Consider the following 17,540-nt stretch of genomic DNA (forward strand, 5'->3'; position numbering starts at 1 on the left):
AAGGAACTTTTTACTGCCATAGTATGTTTTCAAAGTGTTTCTAGAAAAGCAGAGGACGCTTACCCTACCGGTGCACCTGGTCCATGCTCCCAGTTTTTAGTGGAGTCCGAGTTGCTCATTTACTTTTGTTACTTTGTATGTATGATTTTAGTTACTTTATGTTCTTTGTTGTGTATGTCTGTTTTCCATGTCTGGTCTTTGTCCCTGGATTACATTCTTTTGATTACCGCTATAACCTTGGTTCCCTTGATTACTCTTTCGCCATATTCGTTCTTTTTTCTTTTTTCTCCTGATTCTTGCAAGACACCCTTGCTGCTCGTTGAGGGTACTGCATTATCATTAGTACAAGCACATCGGGTGGTGAAAAAACGATCTTGTATCCCGGACTCAAAGTTTGAAAGTTGTAAAAGCAGTATTGAGAGTATAACTACAAACAAATGTATTTGTTTAGCTCTTTTGTAAAACAAATGGTAAACAAAGAATATGATACCAACAGATAGAAATACTTCCTCAGTTTATGTATGACATATATTTCGATTTAGCATTAAGAACGGAACAAGGAACAAACTCCCATAGCTACTGAATGTGTAGAGAGTGGTTTGAATTGCATAATTAAGTTATTTCCTGAAAATATTTATAGACTTGAATAGATTAACGCTTGAAAATAAATACTGATAAAATAACATTTGAAAATGCAAAAATTTTGAATAACTTCTTATATTTCGTAATAGGAGTCATTCTCGGAAACCCAGGGGTGCCTCTTTCGCCTACTCCTCCATCATGGAGAATAAAGGTTCCAGAAGATAAAGCCTTGAGAGGTTTTAGGTAAAGACAATAACATTACGCCGATGTATTTAAGGATATAAATCAAGACCGATAATAGAAGGTAGGCAATCTTCAAAATTTTTAAGCCCTACGTTGACTGTGCAGTGCACTTGTGATGTGTTCAATAAATCTTGGACTGTCTGTACTTCTTCTTGAAACTCTAAATTGCAGATTTTAAAGGTATTCTCAGCTCTCGGGGAAACTTACTCCTATTTCCAAACAAGTACTCCGACAATGTAATTCTACGCAGATTTTAGCGTCATTTTTTTATTGTTTAAAATACAAATACAATTAAAAATATAATGAAAATAGATATAATGGATATGTCAAAGACACAACAATCCCACCGGGATGAAAAATGTCAGCTCATGGCAACCCATGGATCTTGAAAGAACGACGAGGAAACCCTCGCACCACTTGGCAGGCTGCAGCTGGTTCCAAAACAACGTTATATACAAGTACAACTTAATAGTTGTCGCTATATATTCCAGCAACTTAAAGTAAATTGAAAGTGAAAACGACACAAGTAGTTTATTTTGCAATAAGCGCACCATATGAGTATAAATACAAATTTCCAATACAAGCACAAAATATACATACACAAAAAAAAGAGAAACGAATTGTCATTACTAAATTGTTCATCCATGAATATACATTATACGAAATAGCGTACAGCAATGGGGAGGGATTATAATCTTGTATCTAGTATCTTTTTGAGAATGTGCCTTTTCCTTACTTATTCTTTTTTAAACATCTTTATTTGTCTATAGTCTATAGTTTATAGAAGATAAACAATGTTTAAAACTAATAAGACTTAAATATGAATTCAGACTTCAAATAACAATAAATATATAAAACATACAATAAAACAGGCTTTTGTATAATAACTTAAAAAAAACACACGTCTTTTTCTTTTCTATTTTTTTTTTTGTTTTGTTTTGTTTTTGTTTTGTTTTTTTTTGTTTTTGTTTGTTTTTGTTTTGTTTTACTATTTTAAAATTTAAAAAAGGCACTTGTGTGTACGTCACGTGATTCAGACGAAGAAACTTACAGAGAGACGTTTTTGATATGACAGAAAGTAAAATATACCGAATTTTAAGATTTGTGTAGGCAAACATTTATCATAATTACCATGCATAAAGTACCCTGGGTAACTTTAGTTGGCTGTGTTTTAGTATGTCCCATTAAAGGACTTCCGAAGGAGGGAATTTTCCAATGTAAACAAATCGGCATGGATTTTAAAAGACGTTCTATGACTATGTACCAGTCAGTTCGATGGTATAGTAAAAAGCATAAACATGCTTCGAAAATATGGTCAGAAAGACAATCACGGGACGTGTATGCTAAGAAGGCAAAGGAAGAATCATATAGGTGCCGCAGTGCGTTTAAACTGATTGAAATTAACGAGAAATACCGACTGTTCAGACCAGGACAAGTTGTTATTGATTGTGGATGTGCTCCTGGGTCGTGGTCTCAAGTAATTGTTAACGAGATAAATGCCAATGGTCAAGGTACGGAATAAAGCAGATTTAAAGAGATTTTATTTTTGGAAACTGGCCTATGCCTGTAAATACAAGTATTTAAAATTACAGGTCAGTGCTACAAACAACCTGTCAAAATATACTGTGTCCATTACACATCATATTATTAAGCATTAATTTTAAAAATGCACTGGGACTTATGTGATGCTGGGACTTTCTATGACATGTAATTTACACTCCCTGGCTACCCTGGGTGACCCTTAAATGTTAAAAGAAAGTAATGGTAAACTTGTATCAAACAGTAATCATTTTTTTTAGAGATTCTTCCCTTCTTAGTATAGTACTGGATATCTATATTAAACATAGTGAAATATGTGTCCAAAAAGATACTAAACATGTTAAATCAGATGAATAGAACTGAACATTGATGTTACAGCTCCAGTTCACATGTCCATGTACATGCTGTGTTTTTTTTCTTATTCATTTATGTCATTCTCTATCAGTCTTAGAACCTACAGAAAAAAAAGATAGGTAGTTAATTATTTTCAGATTCTGAAGTTTCTCAACTCTGTAAATTTATTAGTAAAGAATGTGGAAAATGTGTTAATTCCTCTTCCCAATTTTAGGCATGTACACTGTTATCGCAAATATATACTGTCAGGTGTTATCCAGTACACATGTTGTCTATTGTTATTTATTACTTGTACATGCGCTGTCAGTTGGGTTTATTCCTGGAATGGCAGCATCCTTTGATCTACCGACAATTTACTTGTAAAATTTTGTTGGTGTTCAAGGAATAGGTGTCAGTGGTTATCACAACAAAAGTGCATGCTTAATGCTTATCAAACATTCATACTAATTAACAGATAGGTAAATTACAGGTGACTTATTTCAGCTCATATTTCAGATAGTAATTCCAGTGGTTAAAATCTTCTTTCTTTTTTTTTTGGCTGTTTCTACTTAAGTATTTCTTCACAACATCACACATATACATGTATAGCACAATACTGATGAATTATTTTTATATTCCAATATTTCAATCTATCATTCTTTATGTAGGAATACTAGTACTAGAATATTACTAAATATGAGGTTTTTGTTTGGATTAATAAAATATTTGTAATTGTTACACAATGTAGAATATCTGTTTTTGCTGTAAGTGGTTTATATTTTTTTTTATTTTGTTCAGTAAGTCAGAATAGTTTTGTTTTTGGTATATGTAATAATATCACACTATTTTGTTTTTTACAAATGGTTCATGGTACTTAAATATTGTGTTTGGTCTTAGTTATTTTGTAAGGACTAATAATTTGATAACTATCCAATTTTATAATTAATAAGTATATTCATATTAATAAGTTTAAACATTGGAATGATAAAGAATGAAGTGAATCATTAATATAAAGTTCAGAGTTTGAAATAATATTTATTGATGTTAAATTTCTGAATTTCTGTAATATTTTGGTATATAATTTATACTATTCTTAAATAAAATTTTCCATATAAAAAGGTATAAAATGTTTCATTGATCAACTTCCCTAATTAATCTCAACAGTTAAACACTTATAAAAAAATTTTAATTGTTATAAAAACACATATTGTTATAATATAAACATCTATTGAAATATTTTTGTTGGCTTTCGAGGAATAGGTAACATATAAAATGTTGGCATTCAAGGAAGACACTGTCATGTGGGTGTCATCCTGGTTTGCATACATTTAATTACCATACTAATTAAATAGTTAAATAAACAAAAAAGACAATGGGTTCATACACCTTGAAGACCTATAGTTTGTTTTAAATATGTACAATGAAATGCGTAATATTTTTTTTTACCTGCAGAAAATATATGTTGGCATTCTGTTGAGTTTTGTTTTAGTATTGATTGCGTGTTTTATTTAATGTGTACATTTGTCTTTCATTTCTAATAATCCAATAAAAAATAAGTAAAACATTATTTTTTAATAAATATTTTAATAACAAAATCAACAACACAAGATAAGGGACAAGACAATTCATTTTCAGATAGCTTGTATCACAACAAATAAAATAAATAATTTGCATATACTAAGAATACATATACAACATTTAAGACCCATTGTATCAGTTGCAGCATTAAAATAAATATAAAATCGGCTTAAATTATCAGAAATGACAAAGCATGAAATATATTACAATGTTTGTATCGTATAAAAGTTCACTAATTAAGATGCAGTAAGTGAGAAGCGGCATCTGCGTAGTCTGTCACAGTCATAATCCCCTGCTGATATCTGTCTTTGAGTTGCTGTAGTTGTGTGTTGATGCGTCGGTAAACTGGTCTTTTGGGTGGACGAGCTCTTCCTGTTGAGTACTGGATAACTGTATCACATTATGTAAATAATTGTACTTTTGTACTATAATCCCAATATTGACAACATGTATTAAAATAAAATATTAAATAATGAAATATTTCATTTAAAACATCATCAAGTTTATTTTGATATTCTCATAACAATATCTTTTTAAGATTTTAAGTACAATTCTTCAGGTAAAATATAGGTGCAATTAAGGTGACCAATAAAGAACAGACTATAATGATTAAAACAACAATTTCATCTTTGTTTATTTAAACTTGTAATTAAATGTATGCAAACCAGGATTAAACCATCATGTGCTATCTAGTACATGTACTGTTTATTAATTAAGACATTTTAGATACCACTTATAATCCTTGTGAACTCACTGTCACTCTTCATAACATGTTTTCAGTAGGTTACATAGTTTTCATTTCTTAAGATATCAATTGAAATGCATTTTTAATTGTTTTTGTTTTGTTTTGTGCAATTCATTTCTTATGGTGTGGAATTATTTAAGTGTGTAATTATTTAAGCATGTTACTATCAACACACACCTACCTAAATGGTAAGGGCAGTTGCCTCTTCTGCCAGCTTATTTTTCAAACTTTGTTGTTGAATTGCACCAAAAAAAGGTAAATTTGATAATTACACGTTTATTTCAATATTATCATAATGATAATATCATAAAATGAAAATTATTTAATATTATATACCTTGAAACAAACAAATATTAAAATATATGAACATATGCCCTCCTTCTTGTATGCAGGCTTGGGACAACATACACTTCCATTAACATGAATTTAATTTCTCCACTCTTCAAAGTGGAGTCATCATTTTCCTTCACTGTGTCTCCACTAAATTAAAAACTGGTATGAGACTTTTCATTTATTTTTTGTCTATATAACTCAAGTGAATTTAAATGTAAAGAATTGATTAATATTTTTTGTTGTGTAAACTAAGAATTTAACTACAAGCATATTTTGAAATGGTGACATCACTGTGTTGGATGGAAACACTGTGACTCTGCTCACAAAGTCTGAAGTTGGAGAAATTAAAATTGGTGTTGGCAGTTTTTAGAGCAAATAAAAGTCAATCTTATACTTATATGTACCTTCCTTTCATACAAAAACCTCTTGCACTTCATCAAATTAGAACCAAACTCTATACCTCTCACTCTACTACGCTCCCTTTACACAACAAGTCTTGACGTTTCTGACCCTACCTTATCATTATGCAGACTTGTTGCCATCATTTTGGATATTTGTTTCCATAGACTTTTTAAACCAGTTTGTGTGAAAAGTCAAGATGAAGAAAAACGATCATTTCTTCCACTACCGTTTGTCAACAAAGGTATAGATGCAATTAATTTGGCTAACATCCTCCGTCACAAAAACGTTACCAAAAAAAATCCCCCATATTTCAAAGACAAATCCATACCAATTATTTCATATTCCCGTCGTTACGGAGATTTATTCATCATCGAAAACGAATCTCTGCGTAATATCCTTTCTAAAGGTCCCAAGTACCCTGAACCACGCTCCATAAATTGGAATTATAACTTCAAAGTTCTCGAGAACAAGAATGGGAACAAATTGTACTCCTCTACTTGCTGACCTATTCCTTCACTCTTATGAGGCTGACTTTATAGCTGATCTGATCAGAAAGAAAGAATATCGTTTAGGTAGATACTTTAACCTCAGTTTCCGCTATATAGATGACGTATTATCTTTAAACAGTCCTAATTTTGGGGATTTGAAACATCGCATCTACCCAAAGAACTTGAGATAAAGGATACTACAAACACTTTAAAGTCAGCCCCATATCTTAACCTACACTTAGAAATCGATGGTAACGGAAAACTGACCAAACTTTACGACAAACGTGATGACTTTTCATTTAGAATTGTCAACTTTCCTTTCATCTATGGCAACATTCCTTCAGTACCTGTATAGAGTGTTCATATCACAATTCATACGTTATGCCAGAGCTTGCCGAAACTACGCAGACTTTTTGTATCGTGCTAAGAAATAGGCTTCTGGAACAGGCTTCTGGAACAGCGTTATGTTGCTACAAGATTGAAGTCATCACTGCAGAAGTTTTATGGTCGTCATCATGAACTCGTGGATCGTTACGGTGTATCCATCTGCGCCATGAAAACTGATTTATTCAACGCGTCAAAGTTTTCTTTTCCTCTTTCGTCTACCCCGGACTTGGCTTTTTATGAGCAACTCAGCGGGTGTTTCTAGAAAAGCAGAGGACGCTAACCGGTGCACCTGGTCCATACTCCCAGTTTTTAGTGGAGTCCGAGTTGCTCATTTGCTTTTGTTGCTTTGTTTGTATGATTTTAGTTACTTTGTGTTTTTTGTTGTGTATGTCTGTTTTCCATGCCTGGTCTTTGTCCCTGGATTCCATTCTTTTGGTTGCCGCTATAACCTTGGTTCCCTAATTGATTGCTCTTTCCATCTTGTCAAGAACAGATTATTTCTCTTAGACGTTTAAAAATTAAAAAAAAAGTTGAAACTTGGTGGAAATATTGATTGTGGGTAGTAGAGCAGTCATACATAAATAGATGCAATACTTGTGAAGGTAAAGAGGTGTAAAATGCATGCTTTAAGCTTTCCAGAAAGATTAGGGTCCTCACCGGATTGCGTTCTCTTCCCTGCACCAACTGGCTGTTTTTCAAAAAATGCAAAGTTTCACATAACTTTAAGAATTAAATTTATGAACAAATGGGCAGAAAAAGGTACATTTTTTATTATCAATTTAGATCGAAGATCAGAATTGATATAGCAGTCGCCAGAGCCTTTAGATTTGTATAGCCTGTTAGCACCTGCAATTATCTTAGTACACTACCACAGGAAAAAAGTCCCATTGGCATACCCCATTAAGGTTCAAATACAGATATTTAGGTCCTCTTTATAGGTATTTCCTATGTATCATATTTAATTCTTTGCTATACAGGCCAATAAACAAACCCAATAAACAATTTCATTGCGAACTAAATATGCTGATTAATTTGGTTGGTATTAACAACGATCCAATTAAAAATAGTTAACCTCTAACCTGGTATAAGTTCCTGTTTATTTGTATGCATTTACCCGTATAAACAAATCGTTCACTATTCAATATGACGATATATTGAAGTTGCCTAGAAATGCTTTTAATTATTCTTAGACCCATAATAAACCATTTGATGTTCATCTAGAAATGACAACCCTGCGAAATTATAAATAGTCATCGGTCATAGAAATGAAATATAATAAGGAATGCTGAGTATCAATTGGAAGAGCTGTTTTCAGACATTTCACGCAGGCCCTAACGGATCCATATCTTAATAAAAAGGGGGCATTGTTCCGACCAAGATTCTAATATAAAGAAAGCAGTTCCAGGCAGGGACTATATCCCATGTTCCAAGGCTACAGTATAGTGTTATTTGCCGCTGATTTTTTTTCAATTTTTTAACATCGTGACATCAGAAACCTGGAGATGACAAATAAAAATGAAACTTTGCTAATATTCGATGGAATAGGAATTTCGATAATGCATTTCTCAGGAATGGTGTCAGTCTGTGATCTCGTGATATTGATTTTTGTAATACTGTGAAGGTATAATTGTTCGTGCGGTATCAGTTTTCGGGGTTTTTATGGGTTTTAGCCCACCAAGCTTGGTTCCTAAAGGAAAGAAAATTTCCCATTCATTTGAATGATAGAGTTGTCAATTCCACGAATTCAAGAATCTACGAACTGGTCATTCTTTCCATTTTTCACGATAATTGGTTCCCACGAATAAAATTACTTTCTCAGTAATCATTCTATTTGGCTATTTGGTCATGTGTTATTATGGTAGAGCTGTTGGTGCTTCAGGGCCTTAAAAGTGCATGACTAGTGTTTCATGCACAAGACATGATTGTTGAAATCTTATTCTAAGACTTAGGCGTTTATGTTAATGTACGTGTCTCTGGAACTAGGTGCCCAGTAACTAACCGCTCTTACATGACGCACAGGTGTCTATCCGATAAACTGTAGGACTTCAGCTATGTAGCTGATCATCTGAGAAATGTAGCTAGTTGAGAGGGACATTTATCTAAGGACATGCTTTATTTCAATGATTGTGGCATGTTTGAAAGATTTGACAGACAGTTTCGATCTGGAGATCTTTGAATCGAATTCCGACTTGAAAATTTAGAAACTGGGAAAGGCCATCTAGTAGTTTGTAGTTCAGTTATACAGTATGTTGGCGAATTTTGTGTTCATTCATCTAGATGGTCCATGTAAAGCAACATCAAACCTGAATAGATCGCAAATTGGCGCACTACTACGATAAATCACATTATTGTTTTATGTTTATTATGTTTTCGTAATCAGAATGGTGAATTTAAGAAATAAAAATCAAAGAGTTCAATATTAACCATTTACAACAATAAGCTTTTTTGAGATACGTTTGAATTCGATCCCCATACTTTTCTTCTATTCCATGTTTTTGCAATTTGACGATTATTTTAGGCGTATAAACTCAAACAATCGATATAAATTGATTCAGTACATGAGTACTTTGATTATTAATAATACCATGCCCGCCTACTTTTTCTAGCAGTTTAAAGTGCCAGATATTTTAGAAAATATGTTTTTTTACAATTAATTTTGGGAAGGCACCCAAAATTTATGAAAACTGATATATTTTTTTTATTATGTTACCATGGCTACAGATTTTCATGACAAAATATAAAAGAATATCCATCTTTTTTTTTCATGGATCTCCATAATGGAAGGTTTTCAAAAAAATAAACTTTTGTACAGGAAAAAAGTTGTTTCATTTGCTTGTTTAAGTGTCTCAGTATACACGTAGCTTTATTTCCACAAATTGTCATAAAGTTATCTGCAGTGACCTTTCTGTATAGTGGAACCTTAAAAATAATAACAGGTTTCAATTCTTTTAAGTATGTTATAGTAAAATGTGTAAGAAATTATTACTTGCGTTAAATTAACACAATTAATAATTTCTTACACATTTTAGTAGTTAGTCAACCGAACAACCATTTAATGATATCGCTAGGCAGACAAAAGAAAGAACGGGAAAATTTGTGTTCCTAGTGAACTACAACTTCTCCGTCTAAGAATCAGGCGAAATGTGAATAAGTTGTGGCACATGAAGAGTAAAACACCGAGATTTGTTTGCATTAGCCAAGTATTTATACCTCATAACCTCCTGAAATAACCATCAAAATGTTTGTATAATTTGCTTTTGTAAGATATTGATAGGCCAAATTTGGTTGAAATGCACTGTGGAAAGATGTGAGGAAAGTTTTTAAACAGGCAAAAAATCTAGTTACAACTGCTTCAAGATCGGATGTATTGAATATATATAAGTTTGAAAAGATCAAGTTGAGAATAATGATGTACCAACCAGTTTCCGATTCTTACAAAGAATAGTACTGAAGCATTTGTCTAGAGATGTCACACTTTCGATCCAAGCCATTGTAGAAATACGGTGTTTGTGTTTTGAATGTTTGAGTTGTTTTAATTAGAAGTATTTGAAGGTTTATTCGCAGCTTTTAAAATTTTTTTTCTCACATTATGTTTTACAGAAGCTTCAAGTCCTAAGGGAACTTTAATTGGGATTGACTTATTGAATGTTTCGCCAATAGACGGCGCGACCCTTCTGTTTCCATATGATTTCACCACAGCTGAGACTCAATCCAAGGTTCTAGACATTCTTGGCCAAATAAAGACTGACATAGTATTAAGTGATATGGCTCCAAACGCCACAGGTGTGAAATCATTTGATCACGACAAAATAGTAGAACTCTGTTCTTCAGTTCTCAAATTTTCTACTGTTGTGCTGAAAGATGGCGGAAATGTTCTCTGTAAAATATGGATGGGAGGAAAACAAACTTTACTTGAAGATGCAATGAAGAGAATGTTTTCACACGTTAAATATGTAAAGCCAACCTCAAGCAGAACAGAATCTGCTGAGATATTCGTGTTGGGTCGTGATTATAAGGGCATTAAGTAGATATTATAAACAAAATAAAATATTTTACATTGTATTTATGTGTGATCATTCAGTTTGGTTGCCTCCCTTTAGACACAACAGCTACAGTTACCTAAATGCTGCTGTCGTAATTAAAACACATTCTTTAAAAGAAAAGAATACCAATATTGTATAATAAGTATTGCTATTTTCGGTATGGTGTACACGTTTCTAGGAGTATAATAATCCAAAATTAAGTTTTATACTCAAAACAAAAAATATCAGAAAAAAAAGAAAGAAAGCCAAATCCAACTCTGTCGGTTTTGATTTTGTATTTCTGAAAATTTTGGTAAAAATTCGATGGTTTACTTCAAGTCTGATTATTGGACTTTGAGCTGTTGGGTTTTTGAATACCCTGAGAGGCCTCATGAACCTTTGGTCCACCAGCAGTGGTATCGACCTAGTGATTTCTAAATACAAAATACTATGAGTCTTTACTTGGTTTTTTGGTTACTCTTCGGATTCAAAATTTATCCTATTTCATTCGACCACGATGGCTGCTAACATTACCAGAATTTTAATTCTGAGAACGGTAGATTTAAATCTGATAAAAATACGTAATCTTACATGTGCCACACTAAATATTGCATGTCAGAATCTGTATCCAAAGAGCCGCGCTGGAATTGGAAAAAATGCACAAAATTTCGATTTTTATTCAATTATTCTTTCCCGTAAAATTGTTTTGTATCTATCTGTTGCCTCCATAAGGAGAATGGTCACACCAATACATCAACGATTCACTCGGTTGGTGATTTGAAAAAATAATGGGCAAAATAAATGAATAAATAAAAGTGTTCATATAATGTAGATTATGACAATATATTTAACATGCTGTTTCATAACTTCTAAGTTTCAATTGTAATCGCAATATTCTCCTTTACTAAATAATTGCCTGTCCTCGATGGTTGTTTGTTCGAGATGATCGTCTGTTTTCGTTGGTTGTCTGTCGTCGATAATCGTCTGTCATCACGGGTTAATTCGAGCTTTATACTATATCAAGGGTATACATACTTATGGATTGAGTTAAGTATAAATGTGTGTCAACTCTGTCTTCTACTCTTCAATGTAGAACGATACTAGGTAGTTGTGGGTATGTGCAAAAAAAAATCATGTAAAATCACTGGTTTAAAATTGAATTATTGCTATAAATGGGGTGCTAGATTTGGCTTACTGTTTCGATATTTTTGGTGATGAATACTTCTTATATACAATTCATTTTTCACTCAGATCTTTCTGTGTATTTGATTATAATGCTGTTGATGAAACACTCCATTAATTGAAACACTTGTACAGTATATCAAAATTTATGTTTTACCACAGTAAACGATTAATTAAGTAGATGGAATCAGATTTTTTTATTCTATTACATTTTCATTACGGTACAGAAATTTTAAATTTTAGTGTTATATTGTATATGAATGTTCTGTAAGATCAATGCGTCTTACTTTAATAAAACAATTTATTATTAATCATTCTTTAGAACCTACCATAGTGTGACCTGACATTAAAGGAACAGTTCTCTCTTGAACTCGTGTCAGTTTACTACGCATAGAACAAAAAAAAAAAAAACAAAAAAATAATAATAACTGTTAAAATCACTGGTTTAAAATTGAATTATTGCTATAAATGGGGTGCTAGATTTGGCTTACTGTTTCGATATTTTTGGTGATGAATACTTCTTATATACAATTCATTTTTCACTCAGATCTTTCTGTGTATTTGATTATAATGCTGTTGATGAAACACTCCATTAATTGAAACACTTGTACAGTATATCAAAATTTATGTTTTACCACAGTAAACGATTAATTAAGTAGATGGAATCAGATTTTTTTATTCTATTACATTTTCATTACGGTACAGAAATTTTAAATTTTAGTGTTATATTGTATATGAATGTTCTGTAAGATCAATGCGTCTTACTTTAATAAAACAATTTATTATTAATCATTCTTTAGAACCTACCATAGTGTGACCTGACATTAAAGGAACAGTTCTCTCTTGAACTCGTGTCAGTTTACTACGCATAGAACAAAAAAAAAAAAAAAAAAAAAAAAAATAATAATAAAACAAAAATAAAAAACAAACAAAGAAAAAAATAACAGAAAAAATGATATAGTAAGATATTTTGTTCAATAGAAATGTATAAATTTCTCAGTTATAAACGAAATAATTGGACCTGATTTATCGGATTACAAAACAATATCATTATTATGGCTTCTGATTCAGTAAAAACAAATACATGTATAATGTATTCACCGTTTTTTTGTTTTGTTCCACAACGTTTTAGTCTGTTACATAAAATGTGAAATGTAGTATGATAACATTATAATGGCTAAATTCAATTTTTTTGTATAATACATGTACATGTATGACTGTAATGGTCGATTAATTAATTATACATTGTGTTATTGTTGTTTATTTTATGTAATTTCTTTAAAAAATGAATTATTTATTGTTGACTCTTTTAATATACATCATAATCTTGTAATTAACCCAATCAAAATATGTTGACATCTGTTGTTTCGGAAGGAATTTATCTTATCTAGAGAATCAGTTCTTTGTGTTTTAACAGTAAGACTTTCTAAGTGTATTCTCATATAATGCAAGAATGTGTGCATAATTCTGCATAAATACATTTGAACTGCACTATTAAGGTATGGTAACTGGGTTACATTCTGTCAATGTCGTTGTGTCCTTGGAACACGTACATAACAGTTACATTCATTTTTTCTATTAAAGGGCCGACTCCGTCTCAGTCGTGATTTCTTGTGTGTTCCACGTTTCCATGGTGATACATTTACCCTTCTTTGGTAATATTTTTCTAATTCCTGAAAAGATTTTGAAGATTACAGCAGCATTTTGTTAAGCCTTTGAATCATATATTTTAATAGTATCAGTATTCAGTAGAACCCTACATAAATATCTAGGATGGGGCAATATGTAAGGACATGGGGGTATGCACAATAACATTGTTAATGCTTACAAAATGTATAAGCCTAATTAAAGTTAAATGCTCAACCTAAAAATCAATTTTTGTCACTGACTGGCAGGAGATACTGATTGTTGGTATTTAAAATAACTTCCTGTATTCCTTTTGGAAGTGAACACAATATGTTAGCTAGTGTAGAGGTGGGAATTATAATTAATCTCAAGAAAGACAATAACAAATGGTGGGGTATGACGTTCATTTAAGTAGCCTTTTTACAATTAAATAAAGTGTTAAATTATACCTAATTAATCTTGATTAAGCTCATTAAAACACATGGTCAATCACTATAAGGTTATGTTAGGCATACACTGACCAATTTACCAACAATCATACTGCACATACGTGCAAACAAACCGTGCTGATCTATTGAGCGACTGTTTAAAGGTAGTAGAAATTCTAAGTATAATTTGATTTTCGATAATTTCTCTTTAAAAGGTTCGATCATGCGCATGACCGAATACGCAGAAAGTATATACAGCGGACATAAATATTAAATATTGTGGTGTAAACATAGCAAGTCTTAGTAGATCATTCTCCCTTGCTGTGAAATGACTACCGCTTACTGTAAGAAAATCGAAGTTGGTCGATAGCTAACGTTACAGTGTGAGAGATTGTTCATCGCCATCAATAACAAGGCTATTAATATTTATATAATCCGTTATCCTGTATGTCAACTGTACAAATTGGAACAGTTAAGAAGAATAATGAAGTGAACATGTTTTAATAATGATGTTACGGCGGAGAGGACATCTGACTGCTAACATGGAAACCAGAGTTGTTTTGAGATGACAAGGAGACTGATTATTATCAATTCCCTGTAGATCGACAATATCCGTTACTGCCTGTATAATCTAACGAATTATTGGTAAAACGAGGATTTTAATGTGATATAATTTTATGGAATAATTATTTTTAACTAGCATTGAGTAGAACATGGTGCCATAACTGTTGAAATGTGAACTGATTCGGATTTTAATACATAGTTAAAAGGACAGTTGGAAGCATGAAAAATTCTACATCAAATGAAGACTGTTTGAATGAAAGAAAATGGTACATCTTTCTCTTGTCAAGTCTGGTCACATTCTTTGCTGGATTTCTAATTATCGCTGTGTACCGACTTATTCTATGGGTCTGTTGTCACAGACGGAAAAACATTGCTCAAGCCAAAGTCGCTAACCATACCGGCCCCCTTCCTACGCCTGATAAATCTAAAGTATCCACAGCAAGTGCTCCAGGAGGTACACTTTTCTTAAAGAGTCCTGACCCGGAGATAGGATGGATGACAGAGGCCAAAGATTGGGCCGGGGAACTTATCTCTGGCCAAACTATGACCGGCAGAATATTGGTAAGTTTTCATCTTCATCTATATTTTTTGCAGTGTTTACAGACCCAACAACCGTTTCATTATATATTGTTAGTTTCTTGTAAAATAGTTCACATAGCTCGAATGTGGGATAGATATCTAGCTAAAAAATTAAACATTAGGATTCTCATTCCGACAAGATTTTCTACAGAAACAATAATGCACGTGAAGAAAGTTATAGTGAGCACTGACACTTCCTCCTAATCAAATATTTTGGGGGATTAGTCTGCCACACTAACATCAGTAGGATGATGACTATACACTAATAACAAATGAAGTGCTTGGCAAAAAATCAACAATTATGTGAAAGGAACATACTAGTTGCCCTGGCTATAAATACATTTGATTGAGGAGCTAAGTAATAATGTGTTTATAAGAAACAGACAAAGAGATAGATAATTAGTACTACTCCCTCATATAATGAACCCGTGCATCTGATGTCAATATGACAAAATAATATCATTATATCATAGACCTCAAAACTGTTTCAGTTACACCTGAGTTATATCGGCTTTTATATTGAATAATACAGTTTTCTAAATTTTTTTTCTGATTATCTAACTGCCTTGGTTCCAAAATGAAGTCTGAAATCCTTAAGTCCGATTAATAGAACAACTCGGAGCAAAAACTAATCCGGATTAGGTACGAATTAGTATTTGAATTTCCGGTGTCATACCTTATTAGGCACGAGACCACAATTAATTTTCAAGCGCATTTCAATATATGCATTTGAGCAGATTAAAAAAATTCCACAGGCGCAAACTAAATAAAACTTCTGTGGCTTAAAGACATGTACAAACAGGATTATATATATAAATTGTAGAAAATTTTACCATCATTTTCTTAAATTAATATATATGACCTGGAGATGGGATAACAATGACAAATAAACTGAGTTAAAAGTCCTAAATTTTAACCTTCTTCCACTGAATCAAATCACAACTTTTAGTCTGAATTTATCAATGAAAAAAAAAACAAACAAAAAAAACAAAAAAAAATGCCATGTAATTTTAACCTATTTTCTACCAATTAGAGGCAAAACTTCAGCAAATAAGTTTCCAGTAAAATATGAAAAAATGTGGAAGGTACCTACAACCAAAATTGGAACTATATTCGTATACAATGAAAACCAAGAACCAAGGGGAATTAATTGTGTTCTTGTACCTATTAAGTTAGTAGACTAAGCGAAGGTAGAATGCTACTATTTATTTCACATAGGCGACAATAGTGAAACTGTTGAAAAATTTACCCCTTTAAAACAATCTTCATTTTCCTAAGTAAAAATGTGAGCAAAGTCATAGCATAAAAGTCTCGGTTTTTGTATTTTAAGCAGATGTTTTGGGGCCAAAGTCCCTTCCTTTTTCTGCGATAGGTACATAAATTAAAAAAAAATCATAATATTTTAATAAAATGGTTTTCAAAGAATGAAATGCAATTTTTTTTTAAGTATATTAATGTTAGAGGCTGGAATTAATAAAACATTTTGGGTATCAGCACAATTTGTCCGATCACAATGTACAGAATTACAGTGTAATTACTTGAGTAGGATACACAAAAAGCTAACCTAAAATAATGAGAAATAGTACTGTTCTACCTATATGGACAACCTGAAACTAATCATTTTATATTAAAGTCAAATAATGTGTCACAAATTCTTATTGAGATTTTCAGTAATGAAATCAGTTGCTTTCTTATATATTTTTCTTTTCCTCACAAGCATATTTCTATACCCTGACTTACATTGTACATAAAGTAGGATTTTTGATTTGTCTGTAACAATACATGATATTTCAGGTTTATATGCTTTGGAATCATCGTAAGTTTTCAGAACCTTTTTTCTATCAAATTTCTATCTATTTTTACTTAGATACATACATGTACTTTCATCTAAATGAGGATTAAACCCTTTTATTTATAGTTGTATCATTTTCTAGAACCACATCACCTACTCTATTCTACATTTCAGTACATACCAAGAAATTAGTACTAATGACTGAGTTTACATTGTAACTAGTAAAGCACGACTAAAAGAGGAAAATTAAAGTATATCTCTTTGAAATTAGATAATATAGAGTTGAAAATACTCTCAAAAATATTTTTTCATTTGCTTGATTAGTCATACAGATAGTATAAAGATGACTTTTGTTTTTTATAGAAGTGGTTTTAATGGAAGCAAAACTTTGAAATATTTCAATTAAGGCCTACTTTACCCCAAAATCTCCTAAGTTTTAAGAAGGACCACCATGAAAGGCAGATATAAGGTTTTTAATATGCTAAAATCCACATTTTTCTTGTAAATTTGGCTTAAACTTAAACTTGGGCACCATTTCCACTGGTCCATTTGTCAGTGGTGCTAGATAGTTGGTCCATTTGTCAGCGGTCCTAGATAGTTGGTTCATTTGTCAGCAGTCCTAGATAGTTGGTCCATTTGTCAGCAGTCCTAGATAGGAGTTGTTTCAGGTGTTGTGGTTTTTGTAGCTGAAGTTTTCACAAATATTATTATCAAAGT

The 17,540-nt window shown here is 31.9% G+C and overlaps 2 protein-coding genes across 31 annotated transcripts in view; both read left to right on the forward strand.

The window, feature by feature from the left end:
• The first annotated feature begins 1,894 nt into the window (after nucleotides 1-1,894).
• Nucleotides 1,895-12,262, forward strand: LOC148618360 (rRNA methyltransferase 2, mitochondrial-like). The gene is made up of 2 exons (XM_088577209.1): nucleotides 1,895-2,336; nucleotides 10,231-12,262. Exons 1-2 carry the CDS (start codon nucleotides 1,958-1,960, stop codon nucleotides 10,656-10,658), a joined length of 807 nt encoding a protein of 268 aa, XP_088433335.1. The 5' UTR covers nucleotides 1,895-1,957; the 3' UTR covers nucleotides 10,659-12,262.
• A 1,846-nt stretch (nucleotides 12,263-14,108) lies between these two features.
• LOC148618361 (calcium-activated potassium channel slowpoke-like) overlaps nucleotides 14,109-17,540 on the forward strand; it is a 64,595-nt gene continuing 61,163 nt past the window's right edge. For all 30 annotated transcript variants that reach the window (XM_088577160.1, XM_088577161.1, XM_088577166.1 and 27 more), the window contains exon 1: nucleotides 14,109-15,013. In XM_088577160.1, the coding sequence (XP_088433286.1) occupies nucleotides 14,672-15,013 (342 nt within the window). In that variant the 5' untranslated portion in view covers nucleotides 14,109-14,671. The remainder of the gene's footprint in view (nucleotides 15,014-17,540) is intronic.

This window comes from Perna viridis, chromosome 4 (genome assembly GCF_037379345.1).
Source record: "Perna viridis isolate PV_CMFRI_1.1 ecotype Kerala chromosome 4, ASM3737934v1, whole genome shotgun sequence".
In the NCBI taxonomy this organism is placed as follows: Eukaryota; Metazoa; Mollusca; class Bivalvia; order Mytilida; family Mytilidae; genus Perna; species Perna viridis.

Excerpts from the sequence above, each read along its gene's own strand:
- LOC148618360 (XM_088577209.1), top strand. The coding sequence starts at position 1,958 with ATGCATAAAGTACCCTGGGTAACTTTAGTTGGCTGTGTTTTAGTATGT. Across the intron at positions 2,337-10,230 it reads GATAAATGCCAATGGTCAAG|AAGCTTCAAGTCCTAAGGGA; the intron begins GTACGGAATAAA and ends TATGTTTTACAG.